This window comes from Cynocephalus volans, chromosome 10 (assembly GCF_027409185.1).
Source record: "Cynocephalus volans isolate mCynVol1 chromosome 10, mCynVol1.pri, whole genome shotgun sequence".
In the NCBI taxonomy this organism is placed as follows: Eukaryota; Metazoa; Chordata; class Mammalia; order Dermoptera; family Cynocephalidae; genus Cynocephalus; species Cynocephalus volans.
This window is the reverse complement of record NC_084469.1, coordinates 28,489,831-28,513,747: the sequence shown is the minus strand read 5'-3', so window position 1 is coordinate 28,513,747 and position 23,917 is coordinate 28,489,831. Positions and strand designations below refer to the sequence as shown.

Genomic DNA, 23,917 nt, shown 5'->3' with positions numbered 1-23,917 from the left:
CTGAGTCCACTGAGATTTGGTCTGTGATGGAGTTTGGATGTGTTGTCCCCTCCCAAAACTCATGTGGAAATTTGATCCCCAGTGTGGCAGTGTTGGAAACTGATTGAGTCATGGAGGTGGATCCCTCATGACTGGATTAATGCTCTCCCTAGATGGGGGGAGTAATGAGTGAGTTCTTGCTCTATTAGTTCCCACGAGATCTGGTTCTTAGTAGACTCTGGTACCACCTCTCTCTCTCTTGTTTCCTCTCACCATGTGATCTGCTTGTACCTGCTGCTTTCCACCATGAGTAGAAGCAGCCTGAGGCCCGTGCCAGATGCAGCTGTCCCAGAATCGTAAGCGAAATAAGACTCTCTTCTTTATAAATCACCCAGTCTCAGGTATTTCTGTTATATAGCAATACAAAATGGACTGATACAGTCTGTATATGGAAGACTAGATTAGAAATCATTTCCCCTCAGAATTCAGAAGATACTGCTTCACTGTGCTCCGGCTTCAAATTTTGCTTTGAGAATTTCAATGCCATTTTAATTCCTGATCCTTTGTTTGTGACCTGCTTTTTTTTTCTCTCTTTGGACGGTTTTAGGATTTTTTTGTCTTTATCCTGATGTCTTATTTCATGATAAGAAAGTTTGGTATAGTTTCTCAAATGTCTTATTTGGAAAGATTTTAGACATATAAAATATAAATATAATACATAATAAATATATATTTAAATATGTAATATATATTATAAACTCATCTACTCATCACTAAGCTTAATAAAACATTACCAATTAGGTTGAAACCCCTCCTTAATTGCATCCCTCTTCTTCGCAATATGTATCCTGAATCTGTTGTTTATCCTTCCTATGCATTTCTTTATTCTTTCACTGCATAAAATATTTTTATATAAAATTTTTGCATGTTTGTAAAATCTCTATATAGAGGGTTGTCGTCGTATATTTATTTTGCTGCCATCTGTTTCCTTGCTCAGCAGTTTGTGAGATTCATCTATGCTACTAGGTGTTGCTAAAGTGCTCCTTGTGATGTCTGCAGTGGTCCCCACTGGCATGAGGTGTCATGTCCTGGCATGAGGTGTCATGTCCTGGCATGAGGTGTCATGTCACTGTGCTGGGCACTTGCCAGGCTCTTTCTCTATGGAAGCTCACTGCCTTCAGTCCTAGGAGATATTCGTGTACCATTTCATCAACAATTTTCTCTCCTCTGTTTTGTTTCTTGGTTTGAAATTCCTATCAGTTGGAAGTTGGACCTTCTGTATCAATCTTATCTTTTTATTGTCCAACGTTCTTGACCTTTTCCTCTTTTATATCTGTTTTCATGTTTTACTTTCTGGCAGATTTTCTCTCATCTTCCATCCCTTCTCATATATTTAATTTTTTCTGCTATCATATTTTTAATTTTCAAGAGCTTTAACGCTCTCTTTAAAAAAATAACGTTCTTTTCTTGTTTCATGGGTGCAGTATCTTCAGAGGATTTTCCTCTGACTCCTTTTTTCTGTGTATCAGAGTCTGTATTTTCAGGTATTGGATTTTGTCGAGTGTTGGGTGCCCTTGGTGGTCCCCACTGAGTGAAACAAAGCTGACAGGCAGCTCTGTCAGTCGGGCAGGGCTTGTGGACTGGGTCACCACACGGTGACCGGACGGAGACCTGCTGTGTGGGGAATCCCCAGTGTCAGGATCTGTTGATCGGTTCTCTGATCAGTTTCCCTTCCTTGGGGGTGGGTAGATGGGGGATAATAGGTCTGGCTGTTAGCAGGTGAAGGGGGCTGAGGGTTTTCCCATTAACCATCCCCAATTTCAGTAAGGCACCTCACCCCAGACTTTGGTTGGGCTTGGGGTCCCCGATCCAGAATCTTTCTAGTTCAACCTTGGCCAACAGTCAACCTGTCTTCTACCAGGGTCAGGGAAGGGAAGTCACCAGGCCACGTCGGCCAGGAGAGGGGACCTGGAAGACTAACCACTTCTTTCAAACAATACTATTTTCAGACCCATCCTGAACTTCCACCTTAGGGACACCCAGTCCCTCCAAGTTCTGAGCATTTGGGGGATTCTGCAGAGCAAATGGGCTTCTTCTTGGTTGGCTTCTTCCCTTGCAGACAGTTTGGGGAGTGGGGGACGCTGACACGACACAAATTGTACTGGTCCATCTTCAAAGGTTTGCAGACGTCTCTCATCACCTGCCACCTTCTCTCCTGTTCTTTTTGTCTTTGTGGTTTATGCCATTTTCATTCCTTTATGACATTTTAATGGGGTTCTGGGGGACAGAGGAAAATACGAATGTGTTCAGTCTAACATGTAACCTGAAGTCACTGTTCATTTGAAAAGCATTTTTATAAATGTACATATAAGTTTGTATAACTCATTTTGATTTGTGTGTATACTTACACATTTCTTTTCTTTTTCTTTTTCTTTTTTTTACATAGATGGCCTTGTTTTTTCCATTCAACATTAGGTTTGTGAGCTCTATTAACACACATAGATCTAGCTCATTCCTTTTACTGTGGCTTAGGAAATATTCCAGCAAATCAATGTACCACATTTTTTTCTATCCATTTTTCTATGGATGCAGCTCAGAAACACGGGCGATTGTGGTCTTTTGATCAACACAGTGGCTCAATGCAAATTCTAATCTTTATTGTTTTACTTCTGAAGCATAACGTGTCACAGGGAAACAGTGAGGTTTTTTTACCATCTGCCAGCGGCAAGGGCAACGGAGCTAACGGTGGGCCTGGGAACTCCTGACTTGGAGAGAAAAAGGCCCTTGGAGAACTGGGTAGGGGGTAGAGGTGGGGAGAGGCAAGACAGATGGGAGGGTGTGGATACCAACACACACAAACACATGTTCTCTCTCTTCAGGGAAGGATTTTCCAGAAGGATTTGCCCGCACTTTGAATTAAATATTTTTTATGCCAAACCAAACCTACTGAAGAAAAGTGAATTAATGGCTTAGGGGAGCCCTGGCTGGGGACTCAGACGAAGGCTGCTACCAGAACCATTCCCAGCTCCTCAAGCTGAATGGAGGCTGAGCAAAAACTGGGGAGGCCAATGGAGGGATTCAAAGAGACCTAACACAGAGCCAGGCTTCATGCGTGGCTCCTGGGCTAGTCCCGAGGGAGGGGGGACAATGCTCCTTCTGGCCCTGGGGCTGCAGGGAGAGGGAACCGGTGGGCAGACCTCTCATCCCACCTGCTCTTGGTTCCAACACTTGCCTCAAGGAGCCAAGCTCAGCTTTGAAGGGTAGAGCTCAGGGTTATGTTTCTTGTCATTAATACAAATATGGAGAAAGCCCTGCTTGGGGCCCCTCTGAAATCGCAGTGCATATGGGAAGGCCCCCACACGATGGGTCTGAAGGCCCTTCCAGCCCAATCCAAGACACAAGCAAACAAACACAGGGTAGACTGGCGGTGGCGGCAGGGGAGGACAATAAATAAAGGTCAGTGGCCGAGTGGAGTGGTTGGAGGGGCGAGTGGTGGGTGAGGAGGACTCTCAGGAGAGAAGGGGTGCAGGAAGGCACTGGGTGGGGGCAGCAGACTCAGATCCCCAAACACTGGTTGGTTGAGTCAGTGGTCACGGCCAACAGGGTGACCGAGACTGGTCAGGAAGGAGCCAGGAGGGGTCTGGCTCCAGCTTTCTCTTGCTCTCAGAATCTTCCACTGGAAAGTCTGCTCCATGCACCGAACAAGCCTCAGCCCAGGGTGGGCTGCGGGGACCCTCAGAGGCCATGTCAGCAGCGGGGACTTGCCCAGGTGTGTCTTTTGCCTATGGAGGAAACAGAAAAAAGGCCACCAAATGGTGAGCAGAGGTGGATTCCCTCCTCAGTACAGCCTGAACTTTGGGAATGAAATGGAGGTGATGGCAGGGAAGGGGGGCTCCTTGCTGGAAACTGCCTCCACACCCGAGGTTGCTGTCCCATCTGAAAGGAACTAGGGGTCTGCCCCAAAGGGCTGGGCCCAGTGCCCTGGGCAGGGGGAGCCTGCGCACTAGGCCCAGCTGTGTGATGACAGGCGAGTCACTACCCTGTGTGCTTCAGTCTGCCTCGTAACCTGGGTAATCAGCAGTGACCTTAAGATGCTGGGAGGAGCAAATAGACAAGGGAATAGAAGATTCTCCTGCTGGCCAGTCCTTTCCAAGTTGTTTCTTAAGCTCTAGAACCCTTTCTATTCACTGGGTCACAGGCCTCCCCCACTCATGACTGGACATTTCCTGAGGACCTACTCAGGGTAGGCAGCCCACATGGATGCTGGATCTCTCCTTCCCTGCAACCCGGGAGGGACACTTTAGCTGTAACGGAACTGGGCACAGAGAGATCAAATATTAGAGTAAACCAAATCAAATTGCTGATATCTCATATGGTTCAACCTGATGGTTTGCCCAAGATCACGTGACTGTGGGTGGGAGGGCTGGGACCAGAACTCGGGCCTTCCTGACTCCAAAATGCCCTCTGTGGATGACTTCAGGAGGAGAGAGGAAAGAGACAGGGTCCAATCCATGGCCATAGATGCCTCCCACTCTCTGGTGACCTGCCCACCTCTGCCTCCCTCCCGGATGCCTGTGGCTTCTGGGGAACCATCAAGTGGGGGAGAGGAGGGGGAGGGGTTCCTGGGGTGGCTGCTGGGTGTCCTCCCCACCCTGAGGTGGGAGGTCAGCTGCTGCTCTGATGCACACGGGTACCTGCGAGTCCTCTGGCCAGGGAGGAGCCTGGGCCAGCTGGGGCTTCTTTCTTGAGGGAGGCTGGGGGGTGATTCTTGCCTAAGTGTGAGACCACCCCATCACATATAATCCGGGGCTGGCCAGGGCTGGGGACAGCGTGCGTGGGGCAGGGTGGGAGCCCTGGATTCTTCCCCTTGCCCTCTCTGTGCCTAGTTTCCACACCTATTAAATGGGGACAATAAGCCTCCCAGCTACTCTGCCAACAGAGTGAAAGTTGACCTTGGAGGTGCTGGGGCAGGCTGGGCTTCTCGTCCCCTGACTCCACTGGTTCTGGAATCTCCCTCCTATGATTCGGGCCAGCTGCAGGCTGAGCTGCTTTGGGTGGGGTGGTTTGGCTTCCTCAGCTACGCAGCAGGTGTCTAGAGGGCAAGGATCAACCCCGCTGCTCCCAGCGGGAGTTCCTACGACCACTGCGGAGGGGGTGGCATGCTCCGACAGGTTCTCTGCTCTATAAAGCAGGGGATGGTAATAACCACTGCCGTAATTACTGGGCATGCGTGGGGACGGCTGCCATTTAAGGGTACTTTAAAAAGTTCATGGAAAGATTCATATTCTTTTAAAATTTTATTTTACCATGAACTTTTTGAAATACCCTCGTATTATTTTGGGACCTTCTCTCTGTTCGTTGCAAGCAGGGATGGGGTCTGGCTCACCTCTGTTCCCCAGCGCCTGGCATAGCACTCAGTAAATATGGAGAAATGAAACCAGGCTCCAGTTCTGGAGGCAGGAGGGGGGGGAGGGGGAGGGTCTTGGGGAGGGGAGCAGGAGATGGAGAGAAGGCAGGTGCGAGAAGCAGCAGCTTGGTACTCACCAGGGCTCTTGGGGTCAGGCCGGGGTGGGGTGCCCCCCTGAGGGTCTGCAGAGCCTGGTCCACTCTCGCTGGCCAGGCTGCTCTGGCTCCCTGAGAGGTGGCTAGGTGGGCGAGTGAGCCCCATCCTGGGGGACTCCATGCTGCCACCTACAAGACACCACGTGCGGGATGGAATAGCTCCAGCTGGACATCTGGATCTCAAACTGAGACAGGGATGACCTCAGCCCAACAAGGAGCTGATTAAAAATCTTCTCCTTTGGAATTGTAGTGAGCATCGGTAGGACTGTCTGCCCAGCAGCCCCCTATCCTGGGAACTGCCCCCCATCCAGGGCTGCCACAGTCCAGTGTGACCCCATCCTCTGGCCACTGCTGATTGGTCCGAGATAGGTCAAAGCAACAGAATGGGCCCTCAGGTCATTTCACTACGTAACAAGTCACCAACATGACAATCCGCAATTATTAGGAGTTTTTCCTGCCTTCATAGAATAAGGGTATGGGGGGGGGAAGGGTGTATATTTCAGTTAACCCAAAGAGAGAGAGAGAGAGAGAGAGATTAATTGCTGCCTTTACTTACTAAAAAATGCTCACTCAAATGTGATTTTTAGTCCTTGCTTGGCCGAGAGAGCAGATGTGGAGCCTATGATACTTCGCCCAGTCTCTTCCTCTCTCCTAGTCCTACTGGGTCACATCTGAGAGTGAGTATGAGGGAGGGGACAGGAGCTGTTGTGGTGGGGAGGAGGGAATGCAGAACCTGCCCTGGAAACCAAGGCTGGCAGGTGCATTTCCTTTAGATTTTTCTAACATAGAAACTTTGGCCTAAAGGAGCCTAAGAGGTCACCTAGTGCAGGGACAGTTTTCATCTGTGTCATCTCTGCCTACTGATACTGACCACTTGGAAAACCACACTGGAGAGGATTCTGAAGCCACATCAGGGCTCGGTGGGAAAGAGTATCATGATCAACTATTAATGTCTGCTGTGGGCACAGGAGAGGGGAGGGGTGGTACATGTGCCAGGATTTGCCATCTCTGATCTAGCCCAAACTTCCATTCCCAGCAGGAATTCCTTCCATATCGGCTCTGGCGGGAGATTATCCATTCTGGACCCTAGGAGCACCCCAAGGCATTTCATCCCAATTGGGGGCAGTTATTATAAAGCTCTTTCTTCTTATGCACTAAAATCAGCCTGGTGAGCCTTCTTTCAAAGATTCCAGTTCTAACCTCTGGAGTAACTCTGAATGAAGCTGGTTCTCTTTCTGGAACCCTCCATGTCTTTAAAGGAACGGCAAGTGCCTCTTCTTTCCATTCCCAGGACTTCTCTGCTCCAGCCTCAATGCCCCAGTTAACTGTCTTTCACACAACAGGGTCACAGAAGTGAGCTCAGAGATGTCAAAGTCAGAAGGAACTCTGAAGACTACTTGCTCCTCAGTTGTGCTAAAGAGACAGAAATGCAGGCCAGGGAGGTCATGGCATGTACTGGGGATCCCACAGCAGTTTCAGGGCTTAACTGAACTAGCTCATGGAACTTTGTACTTGATTTTCACAGCTCTCACCATCCATGAAACATCTCAGCTGGGAATGCTCACAGATGAGTTTGGGAGGAGTCCTGGATGTGCAGTGGGCAGTGCAGGGAGGCCTTGCTGGCCTCCTTCCCACTCCTGCACGTACAGATGAGCCTTGCTTCATGCCCTGCTCTTCAGTGGTGCTAAGACTTTAGCTCCCAGTCGTCCCACCCCCCAGGCACACATCCCCTCCCTGATCTAGAACAACTCCTTAGTCACTGCTGGGAAGCAGCAGCCCAAGGCAGCAGCAAAGGCACTCTGCACCTGGAGCTTCAGAAACCAGCAGTGTTACTTCCCACACTTACATGGTTTGTCATCTTTTGGGTCCCTGACCACAGTGGGTGGGAGTCTGTCTTCTAGGCTGGAGGAACTGAGATCCGAGTCACTGTCACTGTCGCTGGAAACCACTGGAAAAGACAGAAACCCACACAGGAGGTCAGTCCTACTGGCCACTGCCAGCAGGCATCTTGGACAGAGGGCACCAGGGCAGGCCTTCTTCCAGCAGCGACAAAGTGGTGCAGAACCTCAGTGGGCCCTTTTGTTTGGGGCATAAAAAACATGGCCCAAGGACAGGGAGGGGACTCCTTTCTGCCAGTCAAAGAGGTGAATCCTGGTGAGAGGGGGCTGGAACTTGGGCCCAGCATGACCAGCACCCAACCGTGGCCAGAACCGTCTTGCTCTGGTAGTTGCTGATTATCCCCTCTGTGCAGGCACAAGGGCTCTGAGTCCTCTGTCTGGCAAGCCCTGAGGGCAAAGATTCTGCAGTAATGAGAATGACAGCCAAGGCTGCCCCTTGCAGGGCACTCCAGGCACTTTACATATGCAAATTCACTGGAGCGTCAGAACCACCAGTGAGATAGGAAACCCTCATTGTTTCACAGGGGAGGAAACAAGGCGCTTGCCCAGGGTAGCGAGTAGAGAGGCCGGATCCTAACCCTGACAGGCTGGCTCTAGGCTTGTGCTCATGACCACTCTGACTCCACTGGAGGAACTGAACTGAGGGCCAGCAGGCCTGGGTTCTCATCCCAGTCCACCCAGTAACTCCCAGTGGGGTCTCGTGAGTGCCGAAGGGAGCCAGGCTGAGGGGATCCCAGGAAGGGAGACGGAGGGGCTCTAACATGGAACATCCATCGTAGGAGAAACTCTCTTTTCTGATCTAAGTGGGACTGTATTTGGCTGGTTCATCAACAGTGGGAATCATAATACAGGATATATTTGTCCTTTAAACATTCTATTTTAATTTTAAGCATAAAAATGTACATCCATTCGCCAATCTTTTGATGTAGGGCTCGGGTGCTTCCCGGAGGTGGGGCCCACATGGTCTTTCATGTATAAATCGTATCCATATTGCCTTGTCTTTAGTTTCAGTTTAACTTGGAGCAGGAGCTTAAAGACACCGGCAAAGCAAAAAGAGTGCAGAATCCGTCTGTACGTTTCCATTTCTTCCCTGTTTTTTTTTACAGCTGTCCTGTTCATATCTCACTCAATAGATTTTTTAAGCAAGTTGCTTCTATCAAGACTTCCCAAAATCTTGGTTTTAATGAAACAACTGTCTAATTTCTGACTCTTTTCATTTATTTACGTAACACTGAATTATGTGATATAATTATAATAACAAGAACAACTACACAGAATGGTTTGGGATCAGAGGTAACAGCTCTCGCAGGTGACTAACTCAGCGGATGGAGTCAGAGGCACCTGTTGGGGTGTTTGACTTGGGGACTGTAAAATGCTGGTTATGGTGGGAAGTTAGGATGGGTTGAGCTCTTATGCCAGAAGCTATGCTGGGCACTTACCTTTCTCAATCCACTGAGCAACGCTGAGCCATAGGTGCCCATTTGGTGGGAGATGAGATTGGGAACAAAATTGATCTATACCAAGGGTGGCTAATAGGTTTCATCTGATCCAACAGCCTTTCCTGGAGCAGCATGTAGAGAAGAATTCTGAGACCGCATTAAAGCTCAGCAGGAGGAAATATTTGGTCAGTTAGGGAAACCTGCTATGGGTACAGGAGGGGGAAATGGTAGCTTCTATCCAGATCCGGAGCCTTCTGCAAAGTCTTCATGCTCTCAGCTAAGCAACTCACAGGTCACAGAACCAAGAAACCAGAGGGGTGGCACTGGCCATTTCAGTTCTAAGAGATTCTCAGCGCTGTGCTTCCATGGCAGAGTGACTGGCACACAGTAGGTGCTTCATGAAGGTCTGATGACTAGGTGACTCTTGCTTCTTTTGTCCTCACGTCCTGCCAATTTCATCACCTAAATGGTTCTTGAATCAGTCACCACCTCCCCATCGACCGTGGCATCACTCAGCTCCGGTATGTTACCTCCTCCAGCCCGGACTCCAGTGACAATGTCCCAGATGGGCCCTGCCTGCAGTACTTCCCTGCCTGTTCTCCTGCACAGCCAGGGATGCACCAGTGAAAACAAACATCCCAGCTTCACCCTCTTTATTGTCTCCCCATAACCTCCCAGGACCAAGCCTAGGTTTCTGACCTTTGCCTGCTTCTCTAGCTCCAGCCCACACCACCTGCACTCCCACCCCTGGCTCCTCCAGCCCTGCACAGCTCCTGCCAAACTGCAGGCCATCACCTCTCACTGTGACTTGCTTCTCTCTGCCAGAGTGCCCTGCCCACCCCTCTTCTCCTGGCTCAGTTCAGGCACCACCTCCTCCAGGAAGCCTTCCCATCCTCCGTGCCCTGGCTGCTGGAACGCCCGTGCATAGCTACCACTGCACCGACCTCTTTCTGCTCAGTGTCTGTGTCTGTTTCCCTCACCAGACCACGAAGCTCCTTGAGGGCAGGGACCAAATTGCACCCACAAATGAGGCTCGTGTGGATCTCCTTTCTGTTGACCTGACCTCCAGAGGTGGGCAAGAGTGACGACTGCATGACTATCCCTGGCTTTTCCTTCCTTCACCTGCTCAAGATTCTTCCTTTTTGCACTCTGGTTCTTTCCCTCCCTGCCTGCCAGGAAGAGTTCTGCTTTGGCTTTGGGCTTTTGTGATGTAGGATCAAGAGGAGCCAGGGATGGAGAGCGGTGGTGGCCCATATGCCCCCTTCACAGTAATTGAGAAATGCAAGTCAAAACCTGACTTATTTTGCAATTGCTTTGCAGGTCCTGGACTGAACTGCTTCTATCATGAATCCACTGAGACCAGACTGAGCATTTACATAGTTTTGACTCATAACTGACTAAACACCAACCCCATGGGTCCCCAGACAAAGAGGGTGGGAGGAGGTGGGCAGGAGGCAGAGATTCTTGTTAGACACCTGGAGTGAGTAGCTCCCCAGACCTCTCTTGGGGCAGCTGCAAAGGAATCAGGGAGGATCCTGGCCAATCCTCCCCAAGAGGGGAGCAGGGGGCGAGTCCAGCAGCCAGGCCACTGTAATGCCAAGCAGTGGGACAGTCCCTGCGGGGAGCGTGGTGACTGACCTCCACGTTGGTTTCCCCAGCTCTCTGCAGAGATATTCACAGATGATCTATTCATTCCCCCCCATGGCTGATATGCAGGATCTGTGTAATTTGGGGTTGGGGGGCATGGGGCTTGGTGGTGCCAAGTAAGGCCTGGATCCTTTGGTGCTAATGGAAGACACCAAAGGGCGCGGAAGGAGACAATGGGATAAGATGTCCCAGGACTCAGGTCCTGGTGCAAGCTCATTTATCCCTCTCTTCCCTGTTCTGTCTCTATCATATATGGTCACAGAGTCGGGCTGGGAGCAGGCTAAGATTGCAAAAAGACTGTGCCATGCCATATTGGGAGAACAGTGTTTGTTGTGAGTGGTTCGTCGTGTCTTAAACGGCAACGCTGGAGGCGGGTCAGGGTGCCACACGGCCTTGTCCCCATGCAGTGCCTGTGTTGCACAAGGGTCAAGAAACAACAGAAAACCTCCCCAAGTTACAGTCAGTTGGCTTGTTCTTTGTCTCCTTTTATAGACTGCAAAGGGCCACAGCCATGGAAATGGAGGAACAGCCTCAGATGACAAGTGAGCTCACAAAGGTGTCACTGAGCAGAGAGCAGCCCATCGACAAGAAAGACTCATTTCTCTCAGATGCTCCCTCCCTGCTGCAGCGTCTCTGCTCATTGTATCTGGGCTTTCAAGCGGGGGCCAGGCCTCGGCTTAGAGGTCTTTGTGGTGCAGACCCAAATCCCACTCCTAATCCCTTCTAATAAACCTCACTCAAAAGAAGCAAACCAAAGGAAGTCGGCAGTGTCCGTGCCGGGCCTTGGCAATTACTGCCGGTGGGGAAGAGACACCGAGAAGACCCTGCTGAGAGGGCCCTGGCCCAGCGCAGATGCCATTTACCCAAATAATCACACTTCCTCCAGCTCCAAAGGGAGAGCCTTTTTTTCTCTCTCTCCCCTGAAATGTCACCATAAAACCCAAACCTTGCCTAATTTGCCATTCGATTGCTGCTGCCACCTTTCTCCCTGCACAGCAGCTGTGATCGTACATCTTTCAGGTCTATTAACAAAGCTTTTAGGCTCATAAATCTTTTGGCTCTTGCTCTTCCATCCTCAACAAAAACACTGTGTGTGTCTGAAGGCTGATGTTTTTTCGTTTCCTTCAATTCCCCAAGGCTGAGTCTGGGACAGCGTGGTGATGAGAACTTGTATGCTGCCCACGCCTGATTTTTCAGACTGAAGATGGGAAAACACTGGGGAGGAGACTGTCCCAATTGCCTCCTGGAGAAGGAAGGATCATCAAATGGAGTCACCTGGGCTCCACTGGGAGGCAGGTAGGAGGGGGGATCTCCTCTCCTGGCCTCCCTCCACAGAGGCCTGAGCTCCTGGACCACTTGCCAGGGGACCTGGTGTCCCTGAGATTTCCCCGACATGCCCCAGAAGGGCTGCCTGGCTCATCCTCGGCAGTGGACATCTCCAGCTTCTCTGGGGATAGGCCAGCCTTTTTTTTTTTTTCCCTTCCAGCTCAGTCTTGGATGGATTTGCAATTTGACTGTCACCATGGCAACTTAAGAGTTTTGGTACATGAAGTTGGAGTGGGGAGTCTTTCCTTTTGGGAAGTCTTTTTTGACTGCTTCAAAGGACATGTGCCAGATGCTGTCCTGTGGAGACACCTTTCTGGGGACAGTTGGGGGGACAGGTGAGATGCTGGCTATTTGGCATTGGGATTTGGGGGACCTGCTTCCAGGCTCTGCTTGGCCATCCCCTTTCTCTGTGACTGCAGGCATCTCTCAGGCTTTGTTGCAAAAACACAGAGGCTGACCTGGGCAGCCACTCCAGGTCTGAATCCTAGAATTTAACTCAGGTCAGCCCTTCAGTGGAGATCCCTAATGCCCCTCCCTGGTTGAGAGGTGGGGAAATGTCTCTTCTGGGCCACACAACACCCGCCTGCCTGGCACAAGGACAGCAGGCAGCCTTTGAGCTCGGGAGGCACTTGTGAGCTATGGCTGCTCTGCTTGGAGGCTCCCAAAGCCCCCAGAAATTATGGGAATTAGAAAGGAAGAGAGATATTTTCAGCAAACATTTTGCCAAGGCAAAGCAGATGGTGGAAAATTTTGCAAACTAAAAACAAAAAATTTCTTAATGTAAAGGAATGATGATAAAGCCCTGGGGAGTGCATACATATTCCTGATTACTTCTCCCCAACCCCCCAGGCTGTCCCTCCTGGGACACCTCCTGGGACAGGTGATGGCCGCCCCACCCACACACAGGGCAGGGTCTGTGGCCTGAAATCCACTGAGCTGCCTCCGAAGTCCGGGGCTCCGTCTTGGTGGCAGCTGGCAGGGAGTGCAGGGTAATGAAGAGGCACCAGCTCTGAGTCAGACAGACTCAGGTTTGTGTCCTGCCTCTGCCACTTCCCGGCTGTGTGACTTTGGGCTAGTTTCATAACCTGTGTTTATTGGGCTCACCTATGAAATGAGAGGATGATGGCTCCCTCCCCTGATTATCTGAGCATTAGAAGAGGTAACGTAGGCAGCGACTGGCACTTGGTAGGTGCTTGGTAAATGGGAGCTGTTTTATTTGAGGGGGGCATCCTGAGCTCCTGGGCCCACACCACCCATGCAGGGCTGGCCTCTGGGGTCACCACGTTCGGTGACCAGGTCAACCCCACAGGGGTGGACTCTCCTCCCCCGAGGGAGCTTGGATCCCCAAGCTGGGCTCCATGGGATGTTGAGAGCATTGGGGGTGCCTGCAGAAAATGTGCAGAAGCAGAGCTGGGACTGAAACTCAGGCCTGTCTCCTGCCAGAATCATTGCTCTTCCACTTCGCCCAGTGCACAGGGCACCCCAAGGTCCTGCCCCACCCCAATGGCTGCCTGTGCGCCCTCAGAAATCCTCCCCCCAAGGTGGCCAGTCACTCTCTGTCTTCCTAACCTGCCCTTTCTGAGCTTCTCTCTGGGCCCCTTTCCTGTCAGAGCCAGAGGCTGTAGCGAGGGAGAAAGACTTCTAGTTCCCTCTCCGCCGCTAGCTCAGAGTTCTGGCCCTGCCCTGGATCCTCCTGGGCAAATGCCTTTATCTCTCTGAACCTCAGTCTTCTCATCTGTAAAATGGAGACAGTAATAACTATCAATAAAATATGGCCAAGTAGCACAAAAGGATTTGCAAGTTTAAAAGCTACACAGCCTATAACTATTTTCCAATTAGCAATAATCATGCCTTGGATAAACCTCATTGGCTACGATACTGCCACTGCACAAAGCAGCCTATAATTATTTTTAAAAATTAGAATCTAATACATCCCCCAAGGACCCATCCAAATCATGCATCTACTGAGAAGTCCCCTCAGCCCCAGGGAAGGACGGATGGAAGAGGGAAGGCCGACCTCCCTCCTCCCCCTGCTCAGACACCTACATTTCTGCTTCTACAGACGCCTGCCTTGACTTCCTCAGCTGTACCAGGAGCCACCTGAGAGCAGGGCTGTGTCTTAATCCTTGCCTGGCTCCTTCCCTGAGCCCCCACCCCGGGGCCTTGGACAAGGCGGGCACAGTAAATACTTGTAGACTGTTTTCCTGAAGATCCTCCCCTGGAGAGGAGATAGCACTGTGCCAAGACAGCAGCACCAGATGGTGGTCAGCAAGGTGGTGGCCAGCCAGGGGGACAAGGACACCCCAGGGCCCCATCTGCCTCTCTGTCTCCACAGAAGAGCTGGGCTTTCTACCAAGCCGGTGCCTCCTCCTTGAAGGACACTCCTGGGGGATGAGCCAGGCCCTGTGGTGGCCTCAGCCTGGGTGAGGGACAGACTAATGGGGGGAGGGGCTGTCAGAGGTTGGTTGCCATGGACACAGGATGAGTGGGCCCTGGGGGAGAGTACACTGTTCACACAGCCTGCTCTTTTTCCAAACAGGAAACTGGCTCTTCCTTTGGTTTGGAAACTCTCTCCATTGTCCCGAAGAATTAGGGCCTGAACAGGGAGAAAGGTGGCTCCCAGGCCCGGGGAGGCTGTCCTCAGAGGGATGGGCCCCTTGGTGGCCAGAGAGGGTCAGAGCTTGCCTGCCTCCCTCCCAGACCCTGGAGTCCGGAGTTCTGGGTATGCTTGATCACCCCAGCCTCATTTTTTCACCTGCGAGATGGGGACAGCCCCAGGACCGCCTCCGAAGGCTGGGTGAGGGCGTGGCACCTGGGGAGCCCTCCTTCGTGGTCCCCCTTCCAGGCTGCCACGGGAGGGCCCTGAGGATGGTCCCAGGCAGGGGAGGCAGCAGCGGGGGCAGCACAGACCAGGCTGGGCACTCAGATCTGAGGAGTGGAGGGTTTCCTGTGCTTGTTTATCATTCACCATCGATTTTAACTTATTTCCTCCTTCAGGCTCACAGACAGACAGGAGGCACCCGGATAATGAAGACAAATCTTCACATCAATAGAGATGTGGTCGGTCGCCAGCACTGAAGTCCTGTGGCCCCTGCCCTTGCTTGAGGTGCTCCAGACAGAATGAGAGGTGGATGGACAGAAGACAGAACAGTTTCCTCCAGAGAGAACGTGCCACACTGATGCGGAGCAGCGGGGAGCCAGCGTTCAGCGAGAGGGGCAGTCAGAGAGGGCTTCCTGGAAGAGGTGGAATTTAAGGATGGGCATGATTTAGACAGACACAAAAGCTGGGGCTGGAGCGTGCCAGGCCTCTCAGACAGAGGACAGGAAAAGCAAATCCGGGCAGCGAGCTCCTTTGTGCCAGGACAGCCACTGGCTCAGGAGAAAGGCTTCAGGCACACAGAGGGCAAAGCTCAGGCACACAGAGGACAAAGCTCAGGCACACGGAGGACAAGGAGCTGGCCGGCTTGGGTGTGCTCTGCACTGCCAGGGGACAGATTGCTGCTTCTGGTTTGTGGCACAGAGAACACACAGCGGGCGCACGCCTCCTGCCTGCTCCTTCCCGGGGACGCAAAGTGCGCCTGCGCTTGTCCCTGACCCCAGCTCTTTCTCTCTCTGCCTTCGGGCCTGTGTCTTCCTTTTACTTCATCTCTCTGAGACTCTCTCAGTTTTTAAAAAAACTCTCCCTCTGCCTTTGCCTCGTGCTTATTTCCTTCTCATCTATGTCTATATCTCTCTGTGCTCTCGGTCTTCTTGGGTCTCTCTTGGTTCCTCTATCTCTGTTTTTGCTGGTTTCTCTCACTCTCCAGTCTGTCTGTCTGCATGTCTGTCTCTGGGGCCCCGACTGTCTCCCTCTCCCCAGGCCTCTCTGCCACATTTCCTCAGCGCTAGGCTTCCCTGGCCTCTGGGTCTGTGCCTTAGGTTCCCTCACCTGGGCTGGGATCTCAGCCCCTCTCAGGTCCACTAAGTCTGTGCTCAGAGCTTTGATATGGGGAGGGGCTGCCTGCTTTGCCTGGATCCCACATCTACCCTGGGGGCCACTGAGACAGGGGAGGCCCACTCCATCCTTCCTGTGTGGAGATGCAGGGGACAATCAGCCAGACCCACCTGCAAGGCCACCTTCCCCATGATGGACCCCTGTGGGAGGGAGCTGCTGAGGGAGCAGAGCCAGCACTGTTATCTCCGGGGCCTTTATTGGAGTCACACAGGGCAGGCAGGCCCCGATTTATTCACTTCGCCCAGGTCCCCAAAGGCTGCTAAATCTAGAGTGGGCGGAATTAAGTTGTAGGTTCACAGAGCGAGACAGGTGAGCGGCTGGAGAGGGATGTGCTTGGTCTGATGTGGCGGGAGCTCTGTGCACCTCGGCAGACTGAAGCCAGGGGCTGGCTTTCCCATTTCAGCTGAGACAGGGACAAGGAGCCCCAAGATCTCACCTTGCAGCTGGAATCGACCAGGTTGACAGCTGAGGCTGTCATCGGGTTGCAACAGCTGTGCTCCTCACCTCTGTGGTGTGGCTAATGTAGGCCTTCTCCTCTTGGGAAATCAACGTCTAAGCCAGCGAGGATGCCCGGGCCAGGCAGGAGGGCTGTTGGGGGTAGGGGTCGGGTGCAGCAGTGGGGGCCACAGTAGCACATTCACGCTCAGGACTTCTGTTCTGGGGGTGGCCCTCCATTCACACTCACTGACACTGGGCTAGTGTTTGGCTTAACCAAGGGCTCCAAAGGTCAAGACAAATTCCTACACATGGGCTTCCCTTTCAAAACAGCCACGCAAGATGTGGCCAGGCCTTTCTCCCCCTGAGATTTAAAGGAAGGGCAGTTTCCTGAGTGCTGCAGGTAGTTCTCTTCCTATCCCTGCTGGGATTACAGAGCAAGTTATTTGACCTCTCCATGCCTCAGTTTCCTCTTCTGTAAAATGGGACACCACAGGTTGTTGGGGGATTACATGAAATAACAGTAGCACAGCGCCTAGCACAGCCGGTAGCGAGCAGCCACGTAATCTGAGGCAGCTATTATTGCTGCTGTTTGTATCTGGCCACTCAGCACCGAGGCCTGACGCCTGTCCCTTTCAACTGCACACACCAATAGGCAGATGGCACCCAGGCCCTCGCTGAGCCTGGCAGAATGGTGACCACATGAGAAGACCGACGGCTGACCAACTGTCAGCATTTCTCCCAGGGGACCCCAGTGGGCTTGAGGTGTCACCCCCAGTGGGCTGAGTTCAGCACTCCCCCCACTACCCCTGCCCTGTCTCCAGTGAGATAGATGATGTTCAATTCCCTGTGGCTGGCCAGAGCCACAGACAGAACTGTCTGACTATGACTTTGAATGTTGGTTTATTTACTTGACCCAAACAGCAGACCTACACCAGGAAGACCTCAATTAATGGCTTTCAGGGTGCCATGTGGGACCCACAGCACACTTCTCAGACACTTCAGAGACAGCCTCCTCTTGTTTACGTAGTCCTCCTTTCCGTGTGTGTATGGGTGTGTGTGTGTGTGTGTGTGTGTGTGTGTGTGTGTGTGTGTGTGTGTGTGTGTGTGTGTGTGTGTTTGGCGGCTTCTATTATCTTCATGAGATATACATAAAAAAAATCCCTGTTACTTTCAGCTCTCCAGGACTGTAGAACCCATGCAGGGAGTAAAATGAACATAGACAGGGAAGGTGATAATTAAGCTTAAGAGGCGACCCTGGGGATAGGGCTTTGAAAGGAAGATTCAGTAGTTCATAAGCACTTAGCGAACACTTATCACAAGCACAGCGTGTGGTGGGTGCTAGGGCAGGTTTGATGGGAATTCATTGGCAGCACATGCCTGGATTGCGCGTGCATGTGTGTGCATATGTGCATCCATGTGCGTGTTTATGTGTGTGCATTTGTGCATGTGTGTGCGCGTTTGTGCACGTGTGTGCATGTGTGCGCATTTGTGCACGTGTGTGCATGAGTGGGCACATGTGCATCCATGTGCACCTGTGTCAGAGGGTGGGGCCAACACAGAAATGGGAATGGTCACTCTGGTAGAGGCAACCTGTATTTGACCTGAGAGCTGCTTATCGGCCACCGCCTGCCTGAAATTCCTGCATGTCCCAGCCCCTCATCCATCTTACTCCTGGGGAAACCAACACCCAGAGAGGAAAAAGGACTTCCAAAATACAAGGATTTCCTGTCCTGGAGTACCCCTTAAAACACATGAGCCCTGCCAGGGCTAGCCCTCTAAGCCCTTACTGGATGGCCCATGAGGCAGTGGTGGTGGGTCACCCCCATGCTTGTCACAGGCGTGGAGCCACTTTAGGAGAGATCCTGGGGACAGGATGAGGAGCAGCGACACAGATGTGACATGGCCAGGCCCCTGCCTTCCACTGGCCAGGTGGAAAGGTCAGTGAGTGAAGTGGGCCAGATGAGATTCCTTCACTTCCACAGAGAAGTGTACCCATTTTTCTTGCAACAGGTGTCCCTGTTGGTCTATCTCCTATTCCTTCTCTTTTCATAGGGATGTGGAAACAAAGAACAATTTCCCTTTCTTCTTAAAAACCCTGCAGGGATTATACTAAAAGAGGGCAAGAGACAATAGGGAGGGGTGGAGACTGCGGCAAACCAGAGAATTCAAGCCCTGTGTAAGAAGGGGAAGCTGCTTCTTAGCCTGACCATTTTTTTCAGAGAAGGGCAGTATTGGCAGAACTTCTGACTTTGAAAAAAGAAGCCAAAACTCCATTTAAGAAATGAGAATTCTCCACATTTTAAAAAGTTGACATATTTTAAGCAGTAAGTCAGACTGAGTCACTGTTCCACCAGTTTGTGATCCATAACACAGGCAAATGTCTGACCCTCCAAGGACAGATGGCATCCCACTCCCAACATGGAAGCCCTCCTGCTCTGCTCTGTCTTCTGCAAGCTTCAGTCCCCAGCCCCCCTGCACATAACACACACTACCAGCTGCTCTGAAGGCTGCGGGGAATTCATGTACCATGGCCATCCCTTACGACAAAAATGGCAAGTCCAGGGTCCACTGGAGAAATACTGTGGTAGGGGGTGTGGAGAGGGCAGCTGAGCACCCTGCGGAGCTTCCAAATTGTTAATATTTCAGGAACACAGAAAGAAGGAAGGTGGCATAGCAACAGCTGGCTCTGGGCAGTGAGCAATCCTATCTGAAAATAAAACATTTTACAATCCACAACCGCGGCTCATTAAGAATGAATGGATCCACTGGTATAAATAGCACGCTGTGTTAAGAAGTCAGGAAACAGCATATGCATTTGATGGGAAAACGGCTGCCACGGAACTGCTTATTAGCTTAGTCGGCTGTGGCTCTGCGCTAACGAAACTAGGGTCTCAGGTTCAAAGCTTGCGGGGGCCACATGGCTTTCTCAGTCTTGGGCCACAGAATGTATCCCCTGCCCCAGCCTTGGTCCCAACAAGGATATATCACTCTGAACACACAGAAATAGTGCATAGTGAGCTTCTCCCAGTTTCTGGCCCCCAGGATCCCCACTATAATATCCAGGCTCTGCTTGAATGCTCCCAGTGACAGGGAGCTCAATACCCTGTCAGATATAAAAAACTAAGTTCTGTGGCTGGATGGCTATTGAAACACAAATTTCCCCCTGCCCTGCCCCAACTCCACTTAGGGGAAAGCAGCCCTAACTAGGCATGCCATCCGTTATGTGTGACTACGGGCTAGATGCAAAAACGACACTCTGAACAGAAATGAGCTGGGCCAATCACTTCCTCTCCTGAGTGTGGATGTGGGGTTGTGGGGTCGGGACAACCGCTGAGACTGAAGGGCATGCAGACTTGGGGTTGAGATTAAGCTTCGGCGCAGGCAGAGGGAGGGGAATGGAGCTGATACAGGCAGAAGCAGCCGTGGCCACCCCCCTCCATCTCCATGCAGCCCCATAAGCCTTGTCTCCCGGCCTTGCTTCTGGGAAACCCTCCCTCAGCAGCCTGGCAGCCACCGCCTGACTTAAGACAGCTTCCGTGGTACCTGTTCCTGGCAACCAAAAATCCTCTGACCAAGTCAGACAGGAAAAAGCCAGCATGTGTGGGGATTTGGGCCTGAGCACCCCTCCATCATGAGGGGAAGAGCGTGGAGCTGGGGTTCAGGAGCCAGGGTCCCAGGCCCTCTTGGCCCAGCCTGGCAGCCTACGTGACCTTGGGCAGACCTTTCCCCTCCTAATCCATCATGAAGGGTCAATTTCACTGTCTGTAGCTGTCCCCTAGGCTGTTCTGAGCATCAAATGAGATAATGACCATGAGTCACAGGGTGCTCTGGCTGAGGCCAACAGAACACCAATGACTTGGCTTCTCCAGGAGGACGGGAGGTGGTGGCATGGGGGGTGGGCAGGTTAGCTGGAGGGTCACTCCAGAAGGGTGGCCCCAGGTAAATATTCACAGCCTGAGCCGAACCAGATGCAAAGAGAACCCCAGGCTTGCTTTTACTGCACTGCAAACAAGGCTACAGTTCAGGATTTTTAAAAATTGCTTAAAATCACACAAACCAGGGAAGTGATAATGAAACTCCTATTTTTCTTAAAACTGCCCACTGGAACAAATCCAAAACCTCGAAGTACTTTTCTGGAACTGACCTTGAAGGGAATCAGTGTGTCTCTCTGTTCAGAGCCATCCAAGAGGCCTGTGCTCTGCTCAGGTGGACAGAAGGTGGGAGGCGGGAGGATTGCTGGGGAGGACTCTGGAAAGGGACTGACCCAGGCCTCAGCAGAGAGGGAAAATGAATTTGCCCACCTGTGCCCCTACCAGCCAGGGTCTTTTTGGTTTCTCGGCCACCTCTAAGGGGATGGAGGTGAGGACGAAATGGGTATTTGTACCCTGTGAGTGGGGCTTTTTAGGGTCTGGGGTGGAGGGAAAAGTGGAAAGTCCTCCCCAAATCCAGGCAGGCCACAGGGAAGTGGCCAAGGCTTCTCGACAGGCCCAGGCTCCCAGGAAGAGAACACGGCAAAGCCCCACTAATCCAGGGGTCAGTCTCCTGGGAACTTGGCTCTCCGGCTCCCATCTGAGAAGAGGACATGCACAAAAGGAGCCCCTCTGAACACTGTATGGACTCTAGACTTGGGTTTCAGGTCCCAGGTTTCAGATGCCCAGCCACAGCTGAGAAGTACAGGCAGACGAACCACAGAGCTAACCCAGGGCAGTGGTGCCTCCCGCTCACAGCTCTGGAGGCAGAAGAAAATAATAAGCCACATCCTGTTAAGCATCCTTGGCCCTGGAGGTAGAGAAGCACAAAATGCTATCTGAGAATAATTTCTATACATGATGACTTCAGCCAGATAAGTTCAGCTCTCTGGTTCTCCCAGGAAGTCAGCTTTGCGATTGGTGTGGCGGGCACCGTGGGACGGCCTGTCCTGCACTCGTGCCAGCTCCATCTTTTTGCCTGCTTCTACTAGCGAGCCTGCAGAAGCCAGAGCCTACCCTTTTATCTTTCTTCCTTTCTTTGTAGCGATGGCTGGAATGGCAGCAACCATTTGTAACCATGAGGGAAAGAGCAAGAACTGTAAAGACAACTGTCCAACATTACTGAGCTGCAGAATCAAAGCTGCAGCTGCTTCTTCTAAGCTTCCTGTTCTATGAGAACAAGAATCCCTCATTAGTAACATACGCCAGATTCACATGGTGCCCCCTGACCCTACCTCCAGAAAATCTCTCTCTGTGCCCAGCCCGAGGGTGGGAATCCAGGTTTAAAGAAAGAAGTCTGAAGAAGAGATGGGCTCGGCTCTCAAGGGATTATGACCTAAGAGCCCTCAGTACTGGTTCCACAATTTACACCTCGTATTTCACAGGGGACCAAAGAGATCAGTCAGCGTGCAAGAGCTGAGCATATTTATCGCTTCTATAAACGTGAGGCAATGATCTGCCAGGGAAAAGAAGCCTAGAGCACTCACTCCACCTAGATCAATCAGGGTGGAGACTTCTCAGAGGCAGCCTGGTCAGACCTGGGGCCAATCACCAGGAGAGACTCAGGCCATACTGTTCCCCATCCCCTCCTGGGAAAAGAACAAAGGTCCTGCTGTGGGCAAGTCTTCCTGGGCTCACCAAGGAGTCTGCAAGCAAATCTTTGGCCAAAATCCAAACCCTGGGTCCAGAGGAGGGAGAGAGTAGCAAACTCAGGTAGTCTGCACACTTGTCCTGCAGGTGCCAGCATAGTCGCCAGCCTCAAGACAACACAGAGGAAAGGAAGGCTTCTCACCTTCCCCTAATACTTTCATTGGGTTATTTTTTTTTAACACTTAATGCTTTAATCTATTTGCAATGTGTTTCTGGATGCACACAGAAAGGAATGGAAATCTAATTACACTAGCTTCAGTTATTAAATAAATCTGTTATTTTCCCATTCAATTGCAAAGCCACTGCTACCTATGTTCAGCTTCCACGCATTTTTAGATCTATTTCTCTCTATTCTGTCCCACTTACCTATTTATTTATTCATTCTATAAATAAATAATTATATTATTAAATAAATAAACATTCTATTTATTCTGGTGCCGATACTATATTGTTTGTATTGATTACAGTAACTTTACAGTAAGCTTTAAAATTTGCTCAGGCAATTCTCCCCACCACCCTTGCTATTCTTTAAAAAATGTTTTTTGTGAAGCTATTCTTTTACTTCCTTATGAATTTTTAAATTGAGATATAACTTATATGCCATAAAATTCACCCTTTAAAAGTATATAATTCAGTGGTTTTTTGTATAGTCATAAAGTTGTGTAGTCATCACCACTATCTAATTTAAGAACATTTTCATCACCTCTAAAAGAAATCCTGTACCCATTAGCAGTCAGTCCCCATTTGGCTCCATCCCCCCCAGTTCCTGGCAACCACTAATCTACTTTTTGTCTATATGGATTTGCCTATTCTGGACATTTCATATAAATGGAATCATATAATATGTGGTCTCTGGGTTCTTTCACTTTGCATAATGTTTTCAAGGTTCATCCGTGTTTGTAGCAGGTGTCAGTACTTCATCCCTTTTTATGGCTGAATAATATTCCATTGATTATGCCACATTTTGTTTATCCATTCATCAGTTGATGGACATTTAGGTTGTTTCTACTTTCTGGCTATTGTCAATAATGCTGCTATGAACATTTGTGCCCTTTTGAATGTTTAAAAATCATCTTGTTTACTCCTCCCTAAAAACTCCACTGGAAGGACCCAGATATTTATCTGCCTCTCTGTTCAGGCCTTATTTTTTTTCCTTTGATAAATGTTATGGACTGAATGTATCCCACCCAAATTCATATGTGGAAACCTTCACCCCCAATGTGGCTATATTTGGAGATAGGGCCTCTAAGTAAGTAATTAAGGTTAAATGAGGTCGTAAGGGTGGGGCCCTGATTTGATCGGATTAGTGTCCTTGTAAGTGACATCAGAGATCTTGCTCTCTCTCTCTCTGCCGTCTGAGCAAGAAGGCAGCCACTGCAACCCAAGGTGGGAAAGCCCTCACCAGACACCAACTCTGCAGGCACCTTAATCCTGGACCTCCAGCCTCCAGAACTATGAGAAAATAAATTTCAGTTGTTTAAGCAACCTAGTCTGCGGCATTTTGTTATAGCAGCCCAAGGAGACTAACACAATACCGTTCTCAAATTTTCTTCATGCTGGTATTCCAATCTTCTTTAAAAAAATTGTTTCTAGTAATTTTATAATTTTTGTTGTAATTATAAATAAAATTTCCCATTCCCACTTCCGATTTTCCAGTATAAAATAAAATACTGATTTTTTGTAGAATTATCTTGTGTCTTGTCAATTTTCAAATTTTCTTATTAATCCTTGTGGGTTGTTTTAGTAGAATCTCTTTAGTTTTCTTGGTATATAATCATATTATCTGCAAATAAGAGAACTTCTTTTCTTCTTTTCCAATATGAATAGATGATTTTATTTTCTTGCCTTATTACATTAGTTTAAAACCAAAACTACAGATGACAATGGTGATGACAGTGTATTCTTGACTTACATTTTGATTAAACATGGCTTCAGTGCTTTATCAGTTAATATGATATTTGCTATTAGATTTTGTATATTTTGGTAATTTTTATCATATTTAAGTCATTTCCTTCT

General features: G+C 50.3%; 1 protein-coding gene and 1 non-coding gene across 2 annotated transcripts in view; both read right to left on the bottom strand.

Moving 5' to 3' along the window:
- Window positions 1–3,315: 3,315 nt before the first annotated feature.
- The window catches only part of RPH3AL (rabphilin 3A like (without C2 domains)), a 93,409-nt gene continuing 72,807 nt past the window's right edge, over window positions 3,316–23,917 (bottom strand). The window contains 4 exon segments of the mRNA XM_063111355.1: window positions 3,316–3,761; window positions 5,524–5,553; window positions 5,555–5,670; window positions 7,388–7,489. Of these exon segments, the coding sequence (XP_062967425.1) occupies window positions 3,570–3,761; window positions 5,524–5,553; window positions 5,555–5,670; window positions 7,388–7,489 (440 nt within the window). The 3' untranslated portion in view covers window positions 3,316–3,569.
- Window positions 13,601–13,747, bottom strand: LOC134389736 (U4 spliceosomal RNA). The gene has a single exon (XR_010024714.1). It is a non-coding gene; the product is annotated as a U4 spliceosomal RNA (small nuclear RNA).